Here is an 18,146-nt window from a genome sequence, read left to right on the forward strand (position 1 = left end):
GATTATCCCTGTTTTAAAAGAGGAAAATCGAGGCATAAAAATTTATTTGCCCATGATCTTATGAGAAGTCTAAGTTCCAGGAGAAGCACCGAGTTTGTCCTAATTATTTTCAAGCCAGTGTTCTACCTGCAGGCCACTTCTGCCTCTTTCCTGGTATTTTCCATGAGCTTTAGGAAACATTTCTGAGCATGCTTTTTGGCAGCCAATGTATGTTTGCAATGTGAGAACCAATAATTTTCTGAAAGGGACCATTGGGAAAAAGGCAGTAGTGTGGATGCACACAATTTGTTTAGCATATTTAGATTTCATGTCTCCTAACAGGTCAGGTTCTGCCCACTGGGTATTTTAAGCTCTTTATCCTAAGAGAAATATGTGCTTTTGTGGAAACTGAAATTCATTTCACCTTCATTTTAGTAGAAGGTGAAAGGGCAGCAAGTAAAACGAAAGAACCAGAAGGAAGAAAAACAAATTTGAAGCATTTATTTTGGAGAGTTTTCACACAGCTTCCTTTTAAGCCCTGATTAAGGTACACTGAGACACAGCTCTAGTATTAAACCCTTTGATAACAGAATTACAATGTCTTTATTTTACAGGCTTAGTTGATTTGTCTGCATCATCTTCTGCAGCAGTGATTGCTAGGCAGCCAAAGGAGAGTGCAAGGGAGAAGCTGTTATCCGTGTGGTGTCCAGGACAGGCAGTTACGTTTATCCTAGGAGCCATTACTGTCCGTAATGCCTACTGCTGATTATCCAGGCTGGAGTTTCCAGTGCAAATAAAGATTGTCCTTGGATGGGCACGTCCAAAGCAATGATAAATGTCATTGGTTCGCTATTGAACTTAAAAGGAAAGCAGTGAAAAAATCATTGTAATATTTATCAGAAGAAAAACGAATATATCTAACATATGTACAGTGTCTGCTTGCAGCCGCGTCTGAGGATGGAGGAGCGGCTTTGTGTTCCTCTAGATGAGTCTTTCCATGGGTGGTGGCTGCACCATGTTCCACATCTCCACGCGGGACCCTTCCTTCTCCTGGCGGCTGGGGCTGTAGGTGCCCTGCGTCGCGCGCTTGCTGGCGGCCACCGCCGACACCGCCATGGCCAGGGACAGCACCACCAGCAGGGCCAGCGTCACCGAGCCGATGGCCGTGAAGACGCTCGAGATCAGGTCAGCTGCCAGCTGCAGGGGGAAATAACCGCAGTGTAATTGCTGCCAGGAGAAGCCTGAGACACTCTTGGGCTGCCCCGGAAGGCAAACAGAAACCCTTCTGTGAGCAGGGCTTTACACAGGTGAGTTACTGCTGAAGCACCATTTACTGTAGGGAGCTACACTGACCCCTGCGTTTTGTTCTTGGGACTCTTCAGAATAGGGCTGGATGCTTGGTGTTTGAGGCAGATGAATTTTTAGAAAAGTGTTTGAATTCTTTCAGATTGAAAAGCAGAAAGCAAGAGTTTAAAACAGACCTAGGAAGAGTGCTGCAGGGCTTTTCTCTAGTTTTGCTTTCTTTATGAGTAAGAAAAGGGACAGTTTGTAGGACCAGATTCACCTGTGGAGCCTTGAACACCTGAAGAAGATCCCATCTCTTTTGACAGCTTCCTTACCTTGATAATAACCTACAAGTTAATGTGTCTGTGGGCTGCAATGGTAGTTCAGCAATTATTTAATCACTTCCATAAAAATTCATTATTCCTAGTTTGCTTGTGAGCATGCTATTGCTGGTCTTTGCTACTGCAAGTTAAACATGAGCTAATTTGAACATATATTGAGTTACATTTCTGTTTATCTTGCTGGAGGAGTGAAATTTATATGAATATTTATATATATATATACTTATATATACAGAAATTTTGCTTACATTAAATACTGTAAAATCCTGTATTTCTATGGACATTCATACCAGTAAACTTTTCTACCAGCATGTTTGCAAGAAATAAGCCCATAGAGGCTGCACAAGAGTGCATAATCTGTATATTTTCACAAGTTTTAAAATATTAATGCAACCCTTCCACATACAGGTTTCATAGGTTCATCTACAGAAATATAAGCAGTGGAGTACAGAATGAATGTCAGAATGCTCTGATTTTTTGCCTTTTCTCAGTTTACATGTGGCAGTGGGAAATGTAATAATGTCAGAAGGCACACTGCACATAAACCAATCTGTCAGCTGGAAAGCTTCAGACCAGAGAAATTTTATAGTTGGTAGGTGAACATTTTGTACACATCTATGTATGCACTTTCATGTGTAAAAAATGCTTATGGTGAGGAGAGCAATGAAGTGATGTGGTTAGTATGGAAAAGTGGTCACTATGGACAGAATGACCCTAGCAGGAATTGAACTTCTGGGCAGATTCTGCCATCCATCATCTTTTGATTTGTATTACAAGTGACAGCTGAACTGCCCGAGATGAACGCGCGCTCCAGGCTGAACTTTCAAATCCCCAAATATTTAGAAATGGAAAACAGCAGGTCAGAGCCTGTTTCCCAGTTAGATGCTCCATGTTGCAGGATATTTTAGTGACCTGCTTACTCGTCATTTCTAAGGAAGGGCAATCACAGTCCAGAGCACGAGGCTGATTTTGCACTCAGCGATGGATGCCCTGGAAGTGGATGCTCTGTGTGTGCATCCCCTGGACTCGTGCCTTTGCCGGAGAACAACAATGCCAGAGGGAAAATGTTAAAACAATCCTGCCTCTTTTTTTCCTCTCTCAATTCCACACTGATGTAAAAGGCTCTGCTATAATAGTAAAAGCAAGTTTGGCTCAGGGTTCCTCTCCAGGGGATCAGTGATCAACTAGGATATTTTCCTCTGTCCTTGATAGTGAAATATATGGTCCCTGTGATTTTAAATACATTTTTCCCAATAGAAATAATATAATGCAGGTGTCAGACCAAATGACTACTACTCTAAAACAAGGTGGCATGAAGCATGTTGGTCTATTAAATTGTATTGGATTGGGAGGTTTTTTTCATCTTTGGATGGTGTTACAAACATATTTGAGATCCTAGTTTTGGTCTGTACTCTGTTGGACTATATGACCCTCGTTCCTCTTGTCTCAGAGAGGCAGCAAATTTTTAATGGCATTTTCATTCTCAGAAGCTCTCTTGTATTTTCACTGCCTGCTCTGGGAAAATAAGGACTAAGATAGTCCAGGTTAACTCTGATCCTAGGCTTGAACAGGCCATTTGCATGAGAAATTCACCACAACAGGCAAATGGATAGTCTGGCCTCTCCTCTGGTATGTAAAATTTCTGAGTTCAGTCTCCAGTTTTCCAGTCTGTCCTCTTTCCATTCCTGTTGCAAATATGTCTCTCTGTATCTTTTCATTTATGATAACCTTCAAATTAACTACCTATCTTAATGAAGAAATTTTTGCAAAGAATTGGGCTGAAGAAAAAGCTTGTAACTTGCTAAAATGGAGACACACATCTAAATGTCATTCTCGAATTTAAATCATCATAACAGGGATTTTTTTTTTTCATTTTGCATTAGTTACTTATTAGAGAAACCTTACCCATCCTGAACCAATATGTGAAAGATGTTAGTTACCCCACTGCTTAATATCTGGAGAGCTGGGAGTTTACCATGATCAGATACATAAGATTAAGGTAACTTTATTTTTATGCTTATGTTGCTTCTAATTTCTAAATGTGAAAAAAAGGCCTTTACTTCAACTTTTTAGGTGGATTCTATTGATCAAACCCCCTGATGTTCCAGTGCTCTCCCCCAGTTTATCAGCCCACAGCTCCCTGCCAAAGTTTCCAGTATGAGGTACCCCCTTAGCAGTTGCACTGAACTGGTAACAAGAGTTGCCAGAAGGCTCTGCAGTCTGGTCCCATCAAAATCAACTGCTTCTTTAGTAATTAATGACTGAATTGTTAAATTAATTTGGAAAATCAGCTGGCTGATCTGGAAAAAATAACTGAAAAGCTCTGTCCCCTGTCATCTCAGAGTCTGTTCACTGTGTGTTTGGTGACGATGATAGACTGAAATAATTGTAACTAGTGATTCCAAAAATAAAAGGATTGAGCAGTATTTTTAGTAACATTAGTGCTGCTGAAACAGTGGAAAAGAGGTTATCTGTCACTGACCATACTGTTACTTTGCATAATGGAAGGGAGTGGTCACTAAAAATGCAGTTTGAAATTAAAGGTCCTGTATCAGTACTTCAGACTTTTCTGGCAAGTCCTTGCTGGTGCTTTCCCCATGGATGGGGCTGGGCTGTGAACCTCTGGGATGTTCCAAAGTGCCCTGGGGGTGCTCACGGGTGTGGCTGCCCATCTCAGTGCTCCATTCAAGGCTCAGATCCCCTGGCTGTGGGGCTGGGGCATCCCAAGGGATCAGACTACCACACTCTGATATCACTTCTCAGCTTCACATCACAATTCCCTTCCCCACGTTAACTGGTTCAGACCTGGCTGCTGAGCTGAGTGCTTGGGACATGGCAATACCAGGTTTTGGTGTGCTTGTCACCAGGCTGTCGCACAGTACCAAGCAAGAGGCATTCTTTGGCCTGGAGCTTCAAAAGCAGGAGAGGAAATCTCTGGAAAGGAATGGACAGAGCAAGACAAACTTTGTTTTGTCTTGGCACAAAAAAAGCGCCACAGGACACCTTGAAGCTCGTGAAGAGAAACAAGTTCCTGATTTTTTTTTGCTGAAAACCTTTGTTATTAAGGAAGCCTATGCAACACCCCCTGCCCCCATACATTGTGATTGTCTCTCAGAAATAATTCTTGCTAATAAATAACACGTGGTGATCACAGCTATTTCTGAACATAACTTCAGCACTGCTTATGAAAAACTAAATATATGCAAGGTAAATGAAGGAGGGTTAATTAACTGGTTGGACAATACCTTAGAGATTCTCATTACAGTTTGAGGCTGCACTGAAAGGCCTCCTGAGGGCTCTTCCAACCTGAATTACCTTATGAGCCTGTTTAGAAGTTAGTTGGTGACAGAACAGTTTTAAGAGCCCCTAATACAGAGAAGCTGCCAGTAAAAGCTGCGTCCTTGGTGATAATGGATGCTGGCGGCAAGATGATACCAACAAAATGAGGTTTGCCACCATTGGAAGGCCTATCTGCTTCTCTCTAAGTTATTTTTTGTGTGTTATTTTTGTGTGTAAGTTATTTTTTTTAGGTTGTTCGATTTATATACCTTTGGATGTTGGCTGGAGCAAGAGAAGTTTATTTTGCCAAACGTTTTAAAAAAGGAAACAAAAAATATGGTTGAATTTATTTTTCATGTAGTGGATGGCTTCTTCTGCAAAGACAGGAGAAAATGCAGGCAAAACATCTTTGTCTTTTTCTAAAATGAAGACTTTTGGCTTTTCACTGGTGGTTTCACATCAAATTGATTATTTTTTCTAGGGTTATTTTAACTATTAAGTTATTTAGAATACTTAGATTGCATAAAATAAATCATTGAAGAGAGTGGCATTTCATTGTAGCTGTGGGTTTTGCTTTTCATTTGGTTATGTAAATAGATTTATTGTTCTGCTTTGGTTCCTTGATCTGGTTTTTGAATGAGAAGGGCCCAGTTCAGAAGTCAAAGCTCAGAGGCATTTATCAACCCTGTGTATGTTTGCTTATCTTTAAGCAAGCTGGCCCCCAAATGGTTATTTTATAAGAGGGAACATTAGGGATTTGCTGTAATGAACATTTCCACGTGTGCCAAGTGTCAAAGGCGAGTGGAACAGCACGAGGGAGCCCAGGCGAGTGCACAGGGCCTCCTCCTCCTGTGTGTTTCACACCAACATGAGCTGGGCTAATCCTGCCTCGTGTCCACACCGGGATGAGCCAGACCTGGAGAGAGAAGGAACGTGCAGCCGTGGGGGCAGAGAGAGGGCAGCAGGTGTGAGAGGGACAGCAAGTGCCTCCTTGGGGTGCTGCTGTGTGTGTGAGGTGTTCTCTGGGGGTGTCTGTGGGCTGAGGGAGCTGGGAGCTGTTCTCTGGGGGTGTCTGTGGGCTCTGGGAGGTGTAAGTTGTTCTCTGGGGGTGTTTGTGGGCTCTGGGAGGTGTTCTCTGGGGGTGTCTGTGGGCTCTAGGAGGTGTTCTCTGGGGGTGTCTGTGGGCTCTGGGAGGTGTTCTCTGGGGGTGTCTGTGGGCTCTGGGAGGTGTTCTCTGGGGGTGTCTGTGGGCTCTGGGAGGTGTTCTCTGGGGGTGTCTGTGGGCTCTGGGAAGTGTTCTCTGGGGATGCCTGTAAGCTGAGGGAGCTGTGACGTTCTCTGTGGGCAGGAGCTGCCTCTGTGCCTGGGCAGGAAGGATTAACCTGCGCTTGCTCAATAACGTGCCTGGTTCTGGAGGTGTCTCCAGACAGAGACATCAACGCAGGCTGCAGAGCACAGGGATTGACAAACACCAGAGATTCCCTGCCCTGTCACATGTGGGGCTTTCTGGGAGTTGTGCACTGCTCGTGTGCACTGCAGCTTTTTCTCTGGGTCCTGAGTCCTGACACCACACACAAGGTTATCAATTCATTCTCAGTAAGAATATCCAGACTTACTGCCCTGAAATCAAAACCATTTGCTGTGGCAATGATTGGCTTGAGTAGTCCTAATCCATGTCAGAATTACTTTAAGCGGTTTGGGGACATATAGGGATAATAGTGAGCAGCCAGAGAAAAGCCATTTACTTGATTAAAAGGCCCATAGATATGCTGAGTTTATTTCATAGAGGATTTACAGCCATCTTATTGGAACTTTTTTCTCTTGCAGGCTGAATTAAAATAAGAATTTGTGTAGTTCAAGGAGAAATCCAGTAATTTGTGTAGTTAAAGGAGAAATCCAGTCAGGCACACACAAATCTGTTATCGTGAGATGCATTGATAACCCCAGCCTGTGAGGCTACAGTTTATTTTCAACAGTAATAAGGTGGCCATAAATCTATAGACTGACTTTTTTCTATTTAAAGTACATTAAATGAGTGGCACATGAAGTCCCTTTTTCTGTGATTTTCTTTTTTTCTCCCTAATATACTGTGACCTATTGCTCTCCTTCACATCATCTGCAAAATGTAGCTGCTCTGTTTGTGCTAAACACCAGGCACCGTGTCCCAAGAGCTGTGGGGCTGTTGAGTTCAAGTAGGAGGAGTAGCAGTAGTAATAATAATAGTAATAATAATAATCTGTTTGTGACTCTTTTAAGGAGCACAGATTCATGTCAAGCCAAACATTCCACAAGCCACTGGAAAAGGCAAACTATTTTTAAGATTTTATAAACATCACATATTTTCTTTAACTGCTTTATCCTTCAATGGTTTATCCTGGTTTCCTGCTTCATGCTGTTGTCCATGTGGGCACTGATCTTTGAGTGTGTCTATACACAGTTATTTTTCAGGTGCTTGAATAGTTTACTCCTTGCTGCTTTGGTACCTCTGGCAGCAAAGGAAGCAGCATTTAGTGCACTTTAGTTGATTTTCCACTGTTTATCATCAGTGAGACCAGCAACCCCTTTTCATTGTCCACACCTCAGAATTCTTCAGTTCATCTTGTGGGCTTCAAAAATGGTAGTTGCATTTTATAGACATTCCTCTTGTCCCCTGGAGTGATTCCTGAAAGGTGGAGTATTTGCTGTACTGTAAACCTGATGCCTAACAAGTGTCAGGATTATCTGGTAAGAAAATTGTTTGAATCCTCTCAGACTGAGAAGCAAAAGCAAGAGTTTAAAACTGATCTAGATGAGTGCTGCAGGGCTTTTCTCTAGTTTTGCTCCCTTTATGAGTAAGAAAAGGGACAGTTTGTAGGACCAGATGCAGCTGTGGAGCCTTGGACACCTGAAGATCTCAGTGGCCCGAAGGTGTGGCTGCTTCTCCCTGCAGTCAGGCAGCCCAGAGCTCCAGCTCAGGGGGCCTGAAGGTGCCACAGCTTGGCTCTGGTGCCTTCTGTGTGCAAGACAACACCCCAAGGTAGCATCACTGCTTTTTTCTCCACATCTAGGAACTTCTCCTGCTGACCTCATGTTCACTGGGAGGAGGTATCCTGCTGTCCCTCATCTCCCTCTGTAGCCCTCTGAAAATACCTCTGAAGTACATCCATAGCTGTGGATCATCTTGAATTTCCAGCATTGCTGTTGCTGTTTCTGCCATCAGCCTCTGAGTTATTTTCCTGATAGGTGCAGGGAAATACAATCCCACTGCCTGGAGGGATGAGATTCTGAGTCCTATACCTGCTCCTGTGGATATTGCTGAAGAAAAAACTTGGGTGACTTATTCTGATGTGTGCAGAATATCCACAGTATTTAGGCAGTTCATATTGAAGAAGAAAGATTTGAAGTGATCTTTTAGATTTTTTTTTCTTGTGGGTGTTATTGTCTGAATGTTTTCTTGAAATGTCTCTGAAGAAATTACATTCATTACAACCTCTTTATAGTATATGTTTTTTATATAATATAGTTTGAATAGTTTGTCTTAGTTGACACCTGACAGTTTTAATTGATTCCTTCCTGAAGAATGTCAACTTTTAGTTTTCTGACATTTCTTGAAATCAAGGAAAAAGCATAGAGAGAATTCATGTTAGCTGCTATAATGATAAATTGGTCATCTGGCTTGACCAGTTATAGATCAGAAAAATGCAATCTTTACTATGATGGAAGAATTACATCTGTGGCAGTCTGTGAGAAAATGAAGAAGATGGAGATGATTGAAGTCTAGGATTTAGCTGGGCTTGCAAAGAAAGCACCTCATTAAGAAATTCTGACAGCCTCCCTCCTGGCCCGTGAAGTTGCACTGTTGTGACACTAGAGAAGTTAATGAGGAAGTTTGTTCTAATTATAGCGGAGCAAGAAACTGGAGATTGGAGATGGAGCTCTCTGAAGCGTTGCTACTAAATTGTAAAGCAGACTTCAGTGAAACAAGGGTGTTGTTCACATTAGTCTTGATCTCCCAGTCAGATCAGCTTATCCAGACCTCCTCCTCCCCACGCTGGGCTGCAGGACCATTCCCAGATCACTTCAAACAGTGCTGTGTTTAAACCAGAACAATTTGCCCCCTCCTCAGTGCTGCAATATGTGGCTCAGGTGCCCTTCTATTGGCAGTATGAGCCTTTTTGGCCAAGAAGCTTTTACAGCTCGGAAGGCTCCCTTTTAGGAATTAACCTTTAAGGAACAGGCTACTGACAGCAACTATAATTTAACTACTTGTAGTATTGATATCTGGTTTATATTATCTGTTCAATGCAAGCAGTCCAGACATGAAAACAGGAGTTTGGTACATCTGGGATGGTCTGTCTTAGGCAGAAGGAACAATAGTCCTGGTTTTGGCCACCGTACCATGCCTGAGCTCAGCCATGGACCCAAAAGAGCCAGAAGTACATAAGCAGTCCCTTAAAATCTGCATCAGACGTTTTGCTGGATCAGTGTCTCACAGACTGTTGAATGCCTTTCAGGCAGCAGTGTTGGTTGCACAGAGAGAAGTGATTTGGGTGGCAGTTTGGGAGGGCAGCTCTCATTAGGCTGTGGGCTTTGAGAAGGCTCCTTGATAGCGCTTCTGCAGCAACTGCCAGTGCTATTTCTGTAAGTGCTCCAGCTCTTTTTAAGATCATCTGAGTGGTGCAGCACAGATTAAATGTGCAGCTCCAATGTGTTGTTATGAGATGCCTTTTAAAATTCTATCGACAGCCTCTGGTGTAGGAACTTCACCATCTGCTGCAATCTGAAAGGATAAGAGGAAAAAATCTATATCTGGTGCAAATCCAGGCAAACCATGCTGAGGAGGAGTTTGTCCCACAGTTGCTATATTGCAGACTAGACAAATGTTTTAGTAAAGGTGTCAGTCTCTGGGGTGCAACATCCTTTTCCAGTTTGGGAAATGCTTTGGGGCATCACACAGAATTATTTTTGTGCATGGCTGCCAGCACAGTGTATCAGGTGGTGTTTCTTCACAGGGGATAACTGCTTTGCAGCTTTCAGACAGCAGATTCTGTATGAGTACATCTTGGTGGTGTATAAAAGCCTCATCAGGCAAGCATCTTGCAGGAAGAAATGGGAGCTATTTAAACTCAAGACTATCACTGAAAGCACTGACTTTCTGTTTTTCCCTGCATGTGGCCAGATTGAGTTTACTGCATCCCTGTAGCTGCCACAGTAGAAATGTGTCTTCCTTTGGAGGAAGTCTGCTGTCATGGGAGAGTGAAGTGGGTGGGAAGTAGGTTAAACCTCCAAACAGGAGAAGAATAAGAAAAGATGCTACAGTGCTGAAGATGAAGGCAGGACAGTTTCCAAGGAAAACAAATGGAGAGAAGTTTGGTAGACACAGTGAAATATTTAAAATGATGAGAAAGAAGAATGGATTTCAAAACTGCTTTCTTCATTGATTGCACAGGTGTTGGTCAGACCAGCATGTGCAGGATGATGTTGTGACATTCAAGATGGGGCTGATGGTAGTGACAGCATTTGGAGACAAGAATGGGGCAGGAAAGGGTAATGTAGGCTATCAACAGCTAAGTCAAGGAAGCAACTAAACCATTCCTACTGCAAACCTCTGCTTCTCTGATTTTTTCCATGTATATTTTATCTGTCATTCTAGATTCCAATCTCTTCTGTACGGGGCAAAAAAACCCAAGAGAGATTTTGCTGAGGTATTTGCAATGTGGACGTACTGTCTGAGTGAATACCTGCTTGTTGTTTCTTTTCACTAACATGTTTCCTTGCACATTGTTTTCACCAGACATGATTTGCCTATGTTAGGAATTACCAGTCTCAATCAACCTTAATGGAGTTGCACAACCTGACTTGTGTGCAGTGTGGAGTTGCTCACTCCACTTCTCAGCACACAACAGTTGAGGTTAAAGAGCTCTTTCTTAATCAGTGATGTTAGTGGTAGGTGTTATTTTATTTCTGCCCTCAGGTCTTTGAGAACAGCCCCCAGGACCCATCAAAGCCCAGCCCCACAAAGGTGCAGCCACCTCCTGTGGGCTGTGGTTCCTGCCTGTGGCCATGGCTAGCGGGCTCTGCTCCCCTTGTCCCCACATCCTGGTTCTCTTGTGCAGGTGCAGCCTGTGCTGAAACTGAGAGCCCTGCCTCTCCCTGCTTTCTGTGGGAATGAGAAACTGCTCTCTCCAGTGATGCATAATAAACAGGTGGGTCAGCTGTGCACGGCATAGCACAGACTGCCACAATTCCTGTCCAATTGTGTAACTGCCAGACACTTTCCATCCCTGCTTCTCAGCTAATAAGCAAAGCCAACGATCTCAACTCTGTTCCATGAAATTCCTCTCCGTTCCTGGTGCTGAGCTCCTGCAAACCAGCCATGTGTTGCTACCTAGCATTAATAGGATGCTGTCAAGTGGTGATGAAGTCAGGAGCGCTGTGACTGTTTCACACTGTCAGACAGCAAGGTATCGAGTCAGCAGCGAGCCTTTGCTGGGAGCAGCACTTCAATTGCAGCCATCTCCTGCTTCCAACTGTAAATATTAATAGTATAAGATAGACCTTTACTGGCTACATAGTACTTGCCTTAGCACGAAATGTGACACTGTCACGTTACTTCACTAATTATATTCCTCGATAAAAACTTTCTGTGTGTTTTTATGCTACTGGCTGCTGGTTTTTTCTAGTAGAAAGTTGATTTGAGACAACAAAAATCATTATGGTTTAGCTTCAGGAGAGACTTTGGAAGAGGTGCATGTAGGTAACCTGTAAATGAAAAAAAATCTAAAACCTGCTATATTAATAATTTTTCAGACTTGATTTAGACCTTTCATTTGGTAGTTATTTTTAATCATTTTTTTAAGTGTGCTTTTGTCTTGTTGATAGAATTGTGTGTGTGTGTACCTGTGAATATCACCACTGTCTTGGGTTCTTGGATTCTTGCCTCAGGAATTCTTGGATCAAGTACTGCTTACCTAATACAGAATTTATCATTGTATCAATGTATTAATATCATTGTGTTAATATTGTTGGCATTCAACAGGTTTGCATCTGAATGTGAACTGGATGAAGCCAGCTCTGATAATTGCTTTTTGGGTATGTGCTGAAGATGCAATTGTTTTAGAAAGTATCTTTCTGTGTTATAGCCAGCACAGCACATGAGAGAAAGGTCTCTGAAAATGCAGTAGAAATTTCTTTTAACTTTCTACTCCATGCTTTTACCTTACTGCCACCTAAAGATTACTAACAGAAAATACATTGTATTTCAAATTAGAGAGTTTTACCCTGATATGCTAGGAAGGAATTGCAACCCTATCAATGTCTTTCTTTTAAGAAGAATTTCTACACTTTCATATTTTCTTGAAGATCATACTTCCTGGAAATAGGAAAGAAATCTGCTGACTCAGCTCACTGAATTTACATCTTGTCCTCCAAGGTAAGGCATGACTCTGAGACCAACTCACCCCGCTTCTGGCCAGGTCTGTTTAACTCAGACCTCCTCAACACAGGCTGAAAGTAGCATGAAAGTAGTGCATGGGGTCAGGTCACCTTTATCTGCAGGTGTAAGGTGTTTCTGATGCACCCCTCTTTGATTCCACCTGTCTCAGGTACGAGGGTGTCTGCTGTCAGCCCGAGTGGTTCCTCCTGCTCAGCGCCATCCTTCATGCCTTATTCCTTTTCCAGTAGTTCTCATTTGGAGAATGCCTTTAAAGCAGCCTTTGGTCAGAGAGGGGAACTGAGGCATGAAATAGAAACACAATTAGCCCATGAGCAGCCAGGCAACCCATGGTGGAAACGGTGATTGGGTTCAATCTCCTGCCTCTGCTGAACTCCCCCTGTCAGTGACACGGGCTGGCAGCCCTGCCCAGCTCTGACACTGCCCCTCTCAGTGGTGCTGGCGAGGGCTGCCTCAGGCTGTGCCCTCCAGGCTCTGCCCTGCTGGGTGTTTGTACAGTCGCTGGTGCAGTGGTGCAGGAAGCCCTGAGCAAGAGGACTTGGGCCTGACAGGTGGTCTTTCATGGAGCTGTTGCTATCGGACATTTTTCTTGTATGATATTTTTTTGGAGTGAAGTATGGCATTCTCTGTTGTTCGAACTGCAATATTGCACTTACACTGGTAATAAATCCCTCAAATATGCCTGATACGGGTTTACAGTCTGCACTTAGGCTAAACTCACACTTCCACGTCAACTGACCTGTTGTTATTTATTGGCTGAGCACCAGGACTGATGCTCTGTCCCAGGATGGCCAGGCAGTGACTCCTTCTCTCAGGCAAACACCCTTGAGTGCAGCCCTCAGTGCTCTGTTCCTGAGGCTCAACTCCCTGCCCCGTGGGACTGTTACAGATGCAAGCCTGCTTTGGTTTGATATTTTCAGGTATTGGACGGATCTGGCTCCACCAGCCTCGTTACCAGTACCTGCCTCACCAGTGATGACCCATTTTGTTAAAGTACCTGGCTGTGGTCGTGTTGCAGAGTTTGGAGATTGTTCATCCTCTGTCAAAGTTCCACTCTGAAGTCTCACACACCTGCCACTTTGCTTGCTGGCTCTCTATATTTTTCATACCACAAATAAGCCATTTAATTCAACTAAAAGTGTAATCGGTGATTTCCAAAATGCTTTTTTGTATGGCTCTGAGTAACTCTTCTGATTGATACTTGCATCCTTCCTTAAAATATTCCCAAACTCATATGTATTAGCAAAGTAATCAGAAAATCAGGCAATTATATATATTTCGGCAGAAGTTTCATACGTTAGTGTTTTCTCCTGGTAGAATGCTTCTCCTTCCTCCTTCATCAGTAGTTTTGGAGGAGGATGGAAAGAAATGACCAGAAGCTAGGAATCTTTGACTCAAGGCTTTCTGGAAGTGAAATAAGTTGTTTCAGGTCTCTGGGTCCAGGCCAGTTGCAGTCTGAGCAGCCCGAGTGCTCCTCCAAGGCAGAGTGGGTAGCTAATACTGAGTGGAAATTTAGCTTTCCTGCCTACTCCATCTAGAGAACTTCACTGTTTTGGAGATTATTGCCTAGCAGCAGGTTCTACCAATAATGCTTTAGGAGTTTTGAACTGTTTAAAGCATCCCGGGGTAGACTGTGGTCTCTCTCTCTCTCTGCTCAGTTCCTAGCAAAGAACAAGATGATAACACTTGAGCACCTTACAGAGGTGCCCTAAAGCATTCACTTGAAATAATGAAATCGCTTTTCCTGTGTTCAGATACAGCCCAGGTGTTCAGTGCTGTCCTCATCTGTTTGACTTTTACAAATCCATTTTGCTTATGATTTTCCTTATTTGTGTAATTTCATTTCCCTCAGTATTCCCTCGTGCCTCCAGGATGTCCTTCAGAACCACCTTTTTTGCTGGTTTCCAGAAATGGCCACACTGGCAACACTGAGGGGTTTTTGGGACTCCTCATTCCCCAGACAGATCCAGAGCTACCGCCAAGGTTGCACTGACAGTACTACTGAAAGGATGGGAAAATCTGGGTGAGGTAATAGCTTCCAAACCTGTAGAAAGTGACAGAAGACACTACTGCTGGCATTAGGTGTACCTTGAAGGATGTGTTACCTTTTCATGTGTACAGAAACCAAGCATTTTCTTTCAGCCTGAATGAGGTTTGTGTTTGATTAAAGGAAACAATAAAGAAAGGACCTAGTGCATATTTCCATGAGACACAGCTGTCCTGCCTGATTCTCATGTGCAACATTCTGATTAGTTCACAGAATGGTAGCATTTGGGATAAAAAAAGGCAACAGTGACATCCCTGTATAAACTCTGTGCCTATGCTGCCCTTTCACTGCGGGATTAGAGTGAGCCTAGATAAAACCAGACACATACATTAGCATTGGTGAATACAAAGTGAAATTAGCCTTGCAGAAGAGGTGCTGTTGCCAGGCCCTCCCAGAGCTGTGTCTCTAGTTTGTCATTGATTTTAATTGGGAGCAGGTTTGGGTTTTTCTTTGGAGCTTACTTTGGCTTGGGTTAGGGGGTCTTTTTGGTGTTTGGGGTTTTTTGTGTGTACTTTTGGCTTTATATTGTTGGGGGTTTTTTTTGGATTGTTGGTTGTGGTTTTTGTTGTGGTTTTTTTTGTTGGTGGTGTTCCAAGATTATCAGGTGTATTATTATTATTCCAGGTGTCAGCCAGGCTGTGTTCACGCTATGCATCCTGTTCCTGCAGAACTGATACAAAGTCAACAGGGGAGAAAAGGTCTTGTTACAGGGTGATGGGGGAAGCAACGGCACCTTTAATTCACTCACAAATGGTTACTGCTTGAGAAGAGGGAGCAGAGGGTCCTCTCCCCTTGGAGATAAGAAGAGGATAGCTTGTGATGTTACCAGTGCTTCCCCAGATAGAAAGAGAAATATTTCCATTTACTTCTGAAATGGATAAATTAGACCCCAAAGTATCAATGCGTTTGAGAATCCCCAGAATCCCCACCCCACCATTTCACAGGGACCACCAACAATCAAAGCTGTCTCCACTGGTGCAAAATCTGTTCACTCTAAAAAATTACAAAGATTAGGAAAGCTGCTGATTTCCTCATCCTTTGAATTGCAGCAGTATCACATTTTTTACTTCAGTGCTCTTATTTTTTTGCAAATCTGAATAATTTGTTCTACCAAATATGATGCAAATAAATTTAGAGACTGTCGTGTTTGCTGCACATTTTGAATGGTAGAATGTTGAGACATTTGTGTAACAAGCTCTGCTTCTCGTTTAGGTGGTTATCTGTATCAAAATAGATAAATGTTCTTGATCATTTGAAACTAAAATATTTTTCAGATTCTCAGAAACTTGAATTATTTTTATTCCTTTTCAGAGTAATATTCCATAAGCCCACTAAGTGTGTAATTTTTTTCAGATGTTATTAGGAATGGAGTTTCATATCAAGAACTGAAAAATAGAAGAGAACATTAGGTCTCATGAAGCATATAAGAAAAAAAAGACATAAAATTTAGTATCTAAACAATGCAAGCAAGGAGTGCATGAATGTGTTATAAAGTGAGAAATGACTGAAGAAAATACCCATGATGTGGATGTGGGTCCACAGGGAAAACATCAGAAGGTGAGAATAGGGAAGACAATGCCATTGCAACAGAAAGGATGGTGTACAGACAAAACGTGTTAGTCTGAATACTGAAGTGTTATGTGAGCACTGTGCTTGAGCTCATTCCTGTACTGCAGAGTGTTATGCTGTCATGTGTCATCTGGGCTCCCTTTCCTGCTTATATTTACCATGCACATTAAATATTCAACTGCTTCTCACTGATGCATGCAGTAATCCTGGCCTTGTGAAGAGCTTTCTTGTCTTTCCCAGCTAGGACACATCAGATAACCTTATTGTCTTTGCATCCTAATGTTTTTGTACCTTATGTTGTGACACACATTAAATGTGTTTCGTGCAATATCCTTTTAGAAGTTTTAGTTCAATCCTGTGTTTTGAATGCAGACTAATACAAAATAGCAAAGGGTATTAAGGCGTTCTGCTCTGAAAAACAACTGCAAAAATGGCATTGTGACATTTACAGTGACTTCCAAAGCAGAGATGCTCATTTTATAAATCTAAAGATGTTTCTTCTTACCCCACATTTGACCTGGCACTGGAATAAAGCTGAGCCCTCTCTGGCTCCTACCATCAATGGTAATGATTCTGCCATGGGGGGTGATCTGCAACCATAGAACTGATTTGAAAACAAATAAACTCCAGCTTTTCCCCAGCTCAGTTGTGCTGATTCTGCCAGGCTAATAAAAATAAAAATTCACTTCAGTCGTTGAAATAATCTTATTTCAATAGCCTACCATCAGTCTGCAACACGTTTACCTGTGCTGTACAAACAGTTGCCCTGATGAGGGTTTTCTCAAACTTAGTAAGGTTCTACAGAGAGTAAATCACAAGTACCGGGAAATGCCCTTTATGCTTCCAGCAGCAGCCTTGCAGGATGTAAGTTACATAGCCCAGAGTGTTTATTTCCTTCCCTAGCCTGCTCCCTGTCCAGGTTGGGAGCTCAGGAAAGCTGACAGGTGAGAGTTGGCTTCTGCCCATCGATAGTTCTGCTGACCCAGGGCTGGCTCCGTGCTTGGGAAACACCAAGTGCCAGCAGGAATGTCATGGCACCATGGGTGCTGCAAGCTGAGGGCATCAGTGGTGAACAGGGATTCAGCCCTCTCTCCTCTGGTCCTCCAGCACTGCTGGCTTCAGTGTGATGTTAGAACATGCTAGTGGGTGGTTTAAAACCCCTCTGATTTCCTGAGGTTGTATCATTTGAGGCACCTCACCCACAGTGGAAACAGGACAGGGCACTTCAGAGAATGGTGTCATTTTGGAAATGTTACTCTGTCCACACCAGTCTTTTTCAACAGGCTGCAGGAGCTCTGGAGAAGACAAAAGTCACAGCAGGTACAAAGGTGCTCCTCGTTAAGACAGCAGCCTGCTGCTCCCCAGGAGCTTGGCCTGACCTTGCTGCCTGGAGCTCCGGGTGTTCTGTGACATCGAGGAGAGCCTGGAGCTGACCCCTCCACTGGGGGAGATCCCTCTGCTCCCTCCCTGCAGGCTGGGACAGCTGGAATAGGCTTTTCATTGACCTGGGGCACCCACAGCTCCTCAGCTCATGCTGTGGAGCAGCAGGAGGTGAGTAGCCTGTCTGAAACCCAGGACTTTTCAGTTCAGTTGACTTACCCAGCTGTACTTGTTCATTTTGCCACACTCCTGAGGCTGGCAGCTGAAAATCACTGTCTGAGTGTTGTCAACATTGGGCATTCAACGTTAGGCTAAGAATAAAAATCGTAATATTGCCTTAAAATGTATTTTGATAAGAACTTTAATTTTTCTTTTAATTTTGTGTTTTATTTTCATTCCTCTGTTGCTCTCAAGGTCTTCTCTTGGGAGGTCTAGCGACATATCTGCTTATATGGAGGCTGAAATATGTGTATGGGAGCAGAAATATCAGATATCTAAAGCAGAATTTTTCAGTTTGAAGGTGCTTCCAATGTAGATACCATACTTTTCCAATTTTCCTATTTTTCCAATATTTCTACCCTAATCTAAAAATTCTTATGTATGAAAGTTTCCTAACCATCTGCAGTAGGAAAGATCATAAATTCAGGACAAGAACAAATCTATACTGATGGTGAAGAGAACAAAGTGCTTTCAAAGTTTTGCAATCTCAAGACAGAAACTGATGGGAGAACTGGCTTAGAAGTGGTGCAGAGTGGAAACCTTACTTGCATGGGCTGTGATTGCTATTAGATCAATCTACAGGCCTTAAAAACAAAATACTGTTGATATTTCTGAG

The 18,146-nt window shown here is 42.9% G+C and overlaps 1 protein-coding gene across 1 annotated transcript in view; it reads right to left on the reverse strand.

The window, feature by feature from the left end:
* Window positions 1-328: 328 nt before the first annotated feature.
* The window catches only part of CRB1 (crumbs cell polarity complex component 1), a 94,536-nt gene continuing 76,718 nt past the window's right edge, over window positions 329-18,146 (reverse strand). The window contains exon 12 of the mRNA XM_063407697.1: window positions 329-1,176. Within this exon, the coding sequence (XP_063263767.1) occupies window positions 961-1,176 (216 nt within the window). The 3' untranslated portion in view covers window positions 329-960. The remainder of the gene's footprint in view (window positions 1,177-18,146) is intronic.

Source organism: Prinia subflava, chromosome 10 (assembly GCF_021018805.1).
Source record: "Prinia subflava isolate CZ2003 ecotype Zambia chromosome 10, Cam_Psub_1.2, whole genome shotgun sequence".
Taxonomy (NCBI): Eukaryota; Metazoa; Chordata; class Aves; order Passeriformes; family Cisticolidae; genus Prinia; species Prinia subflava.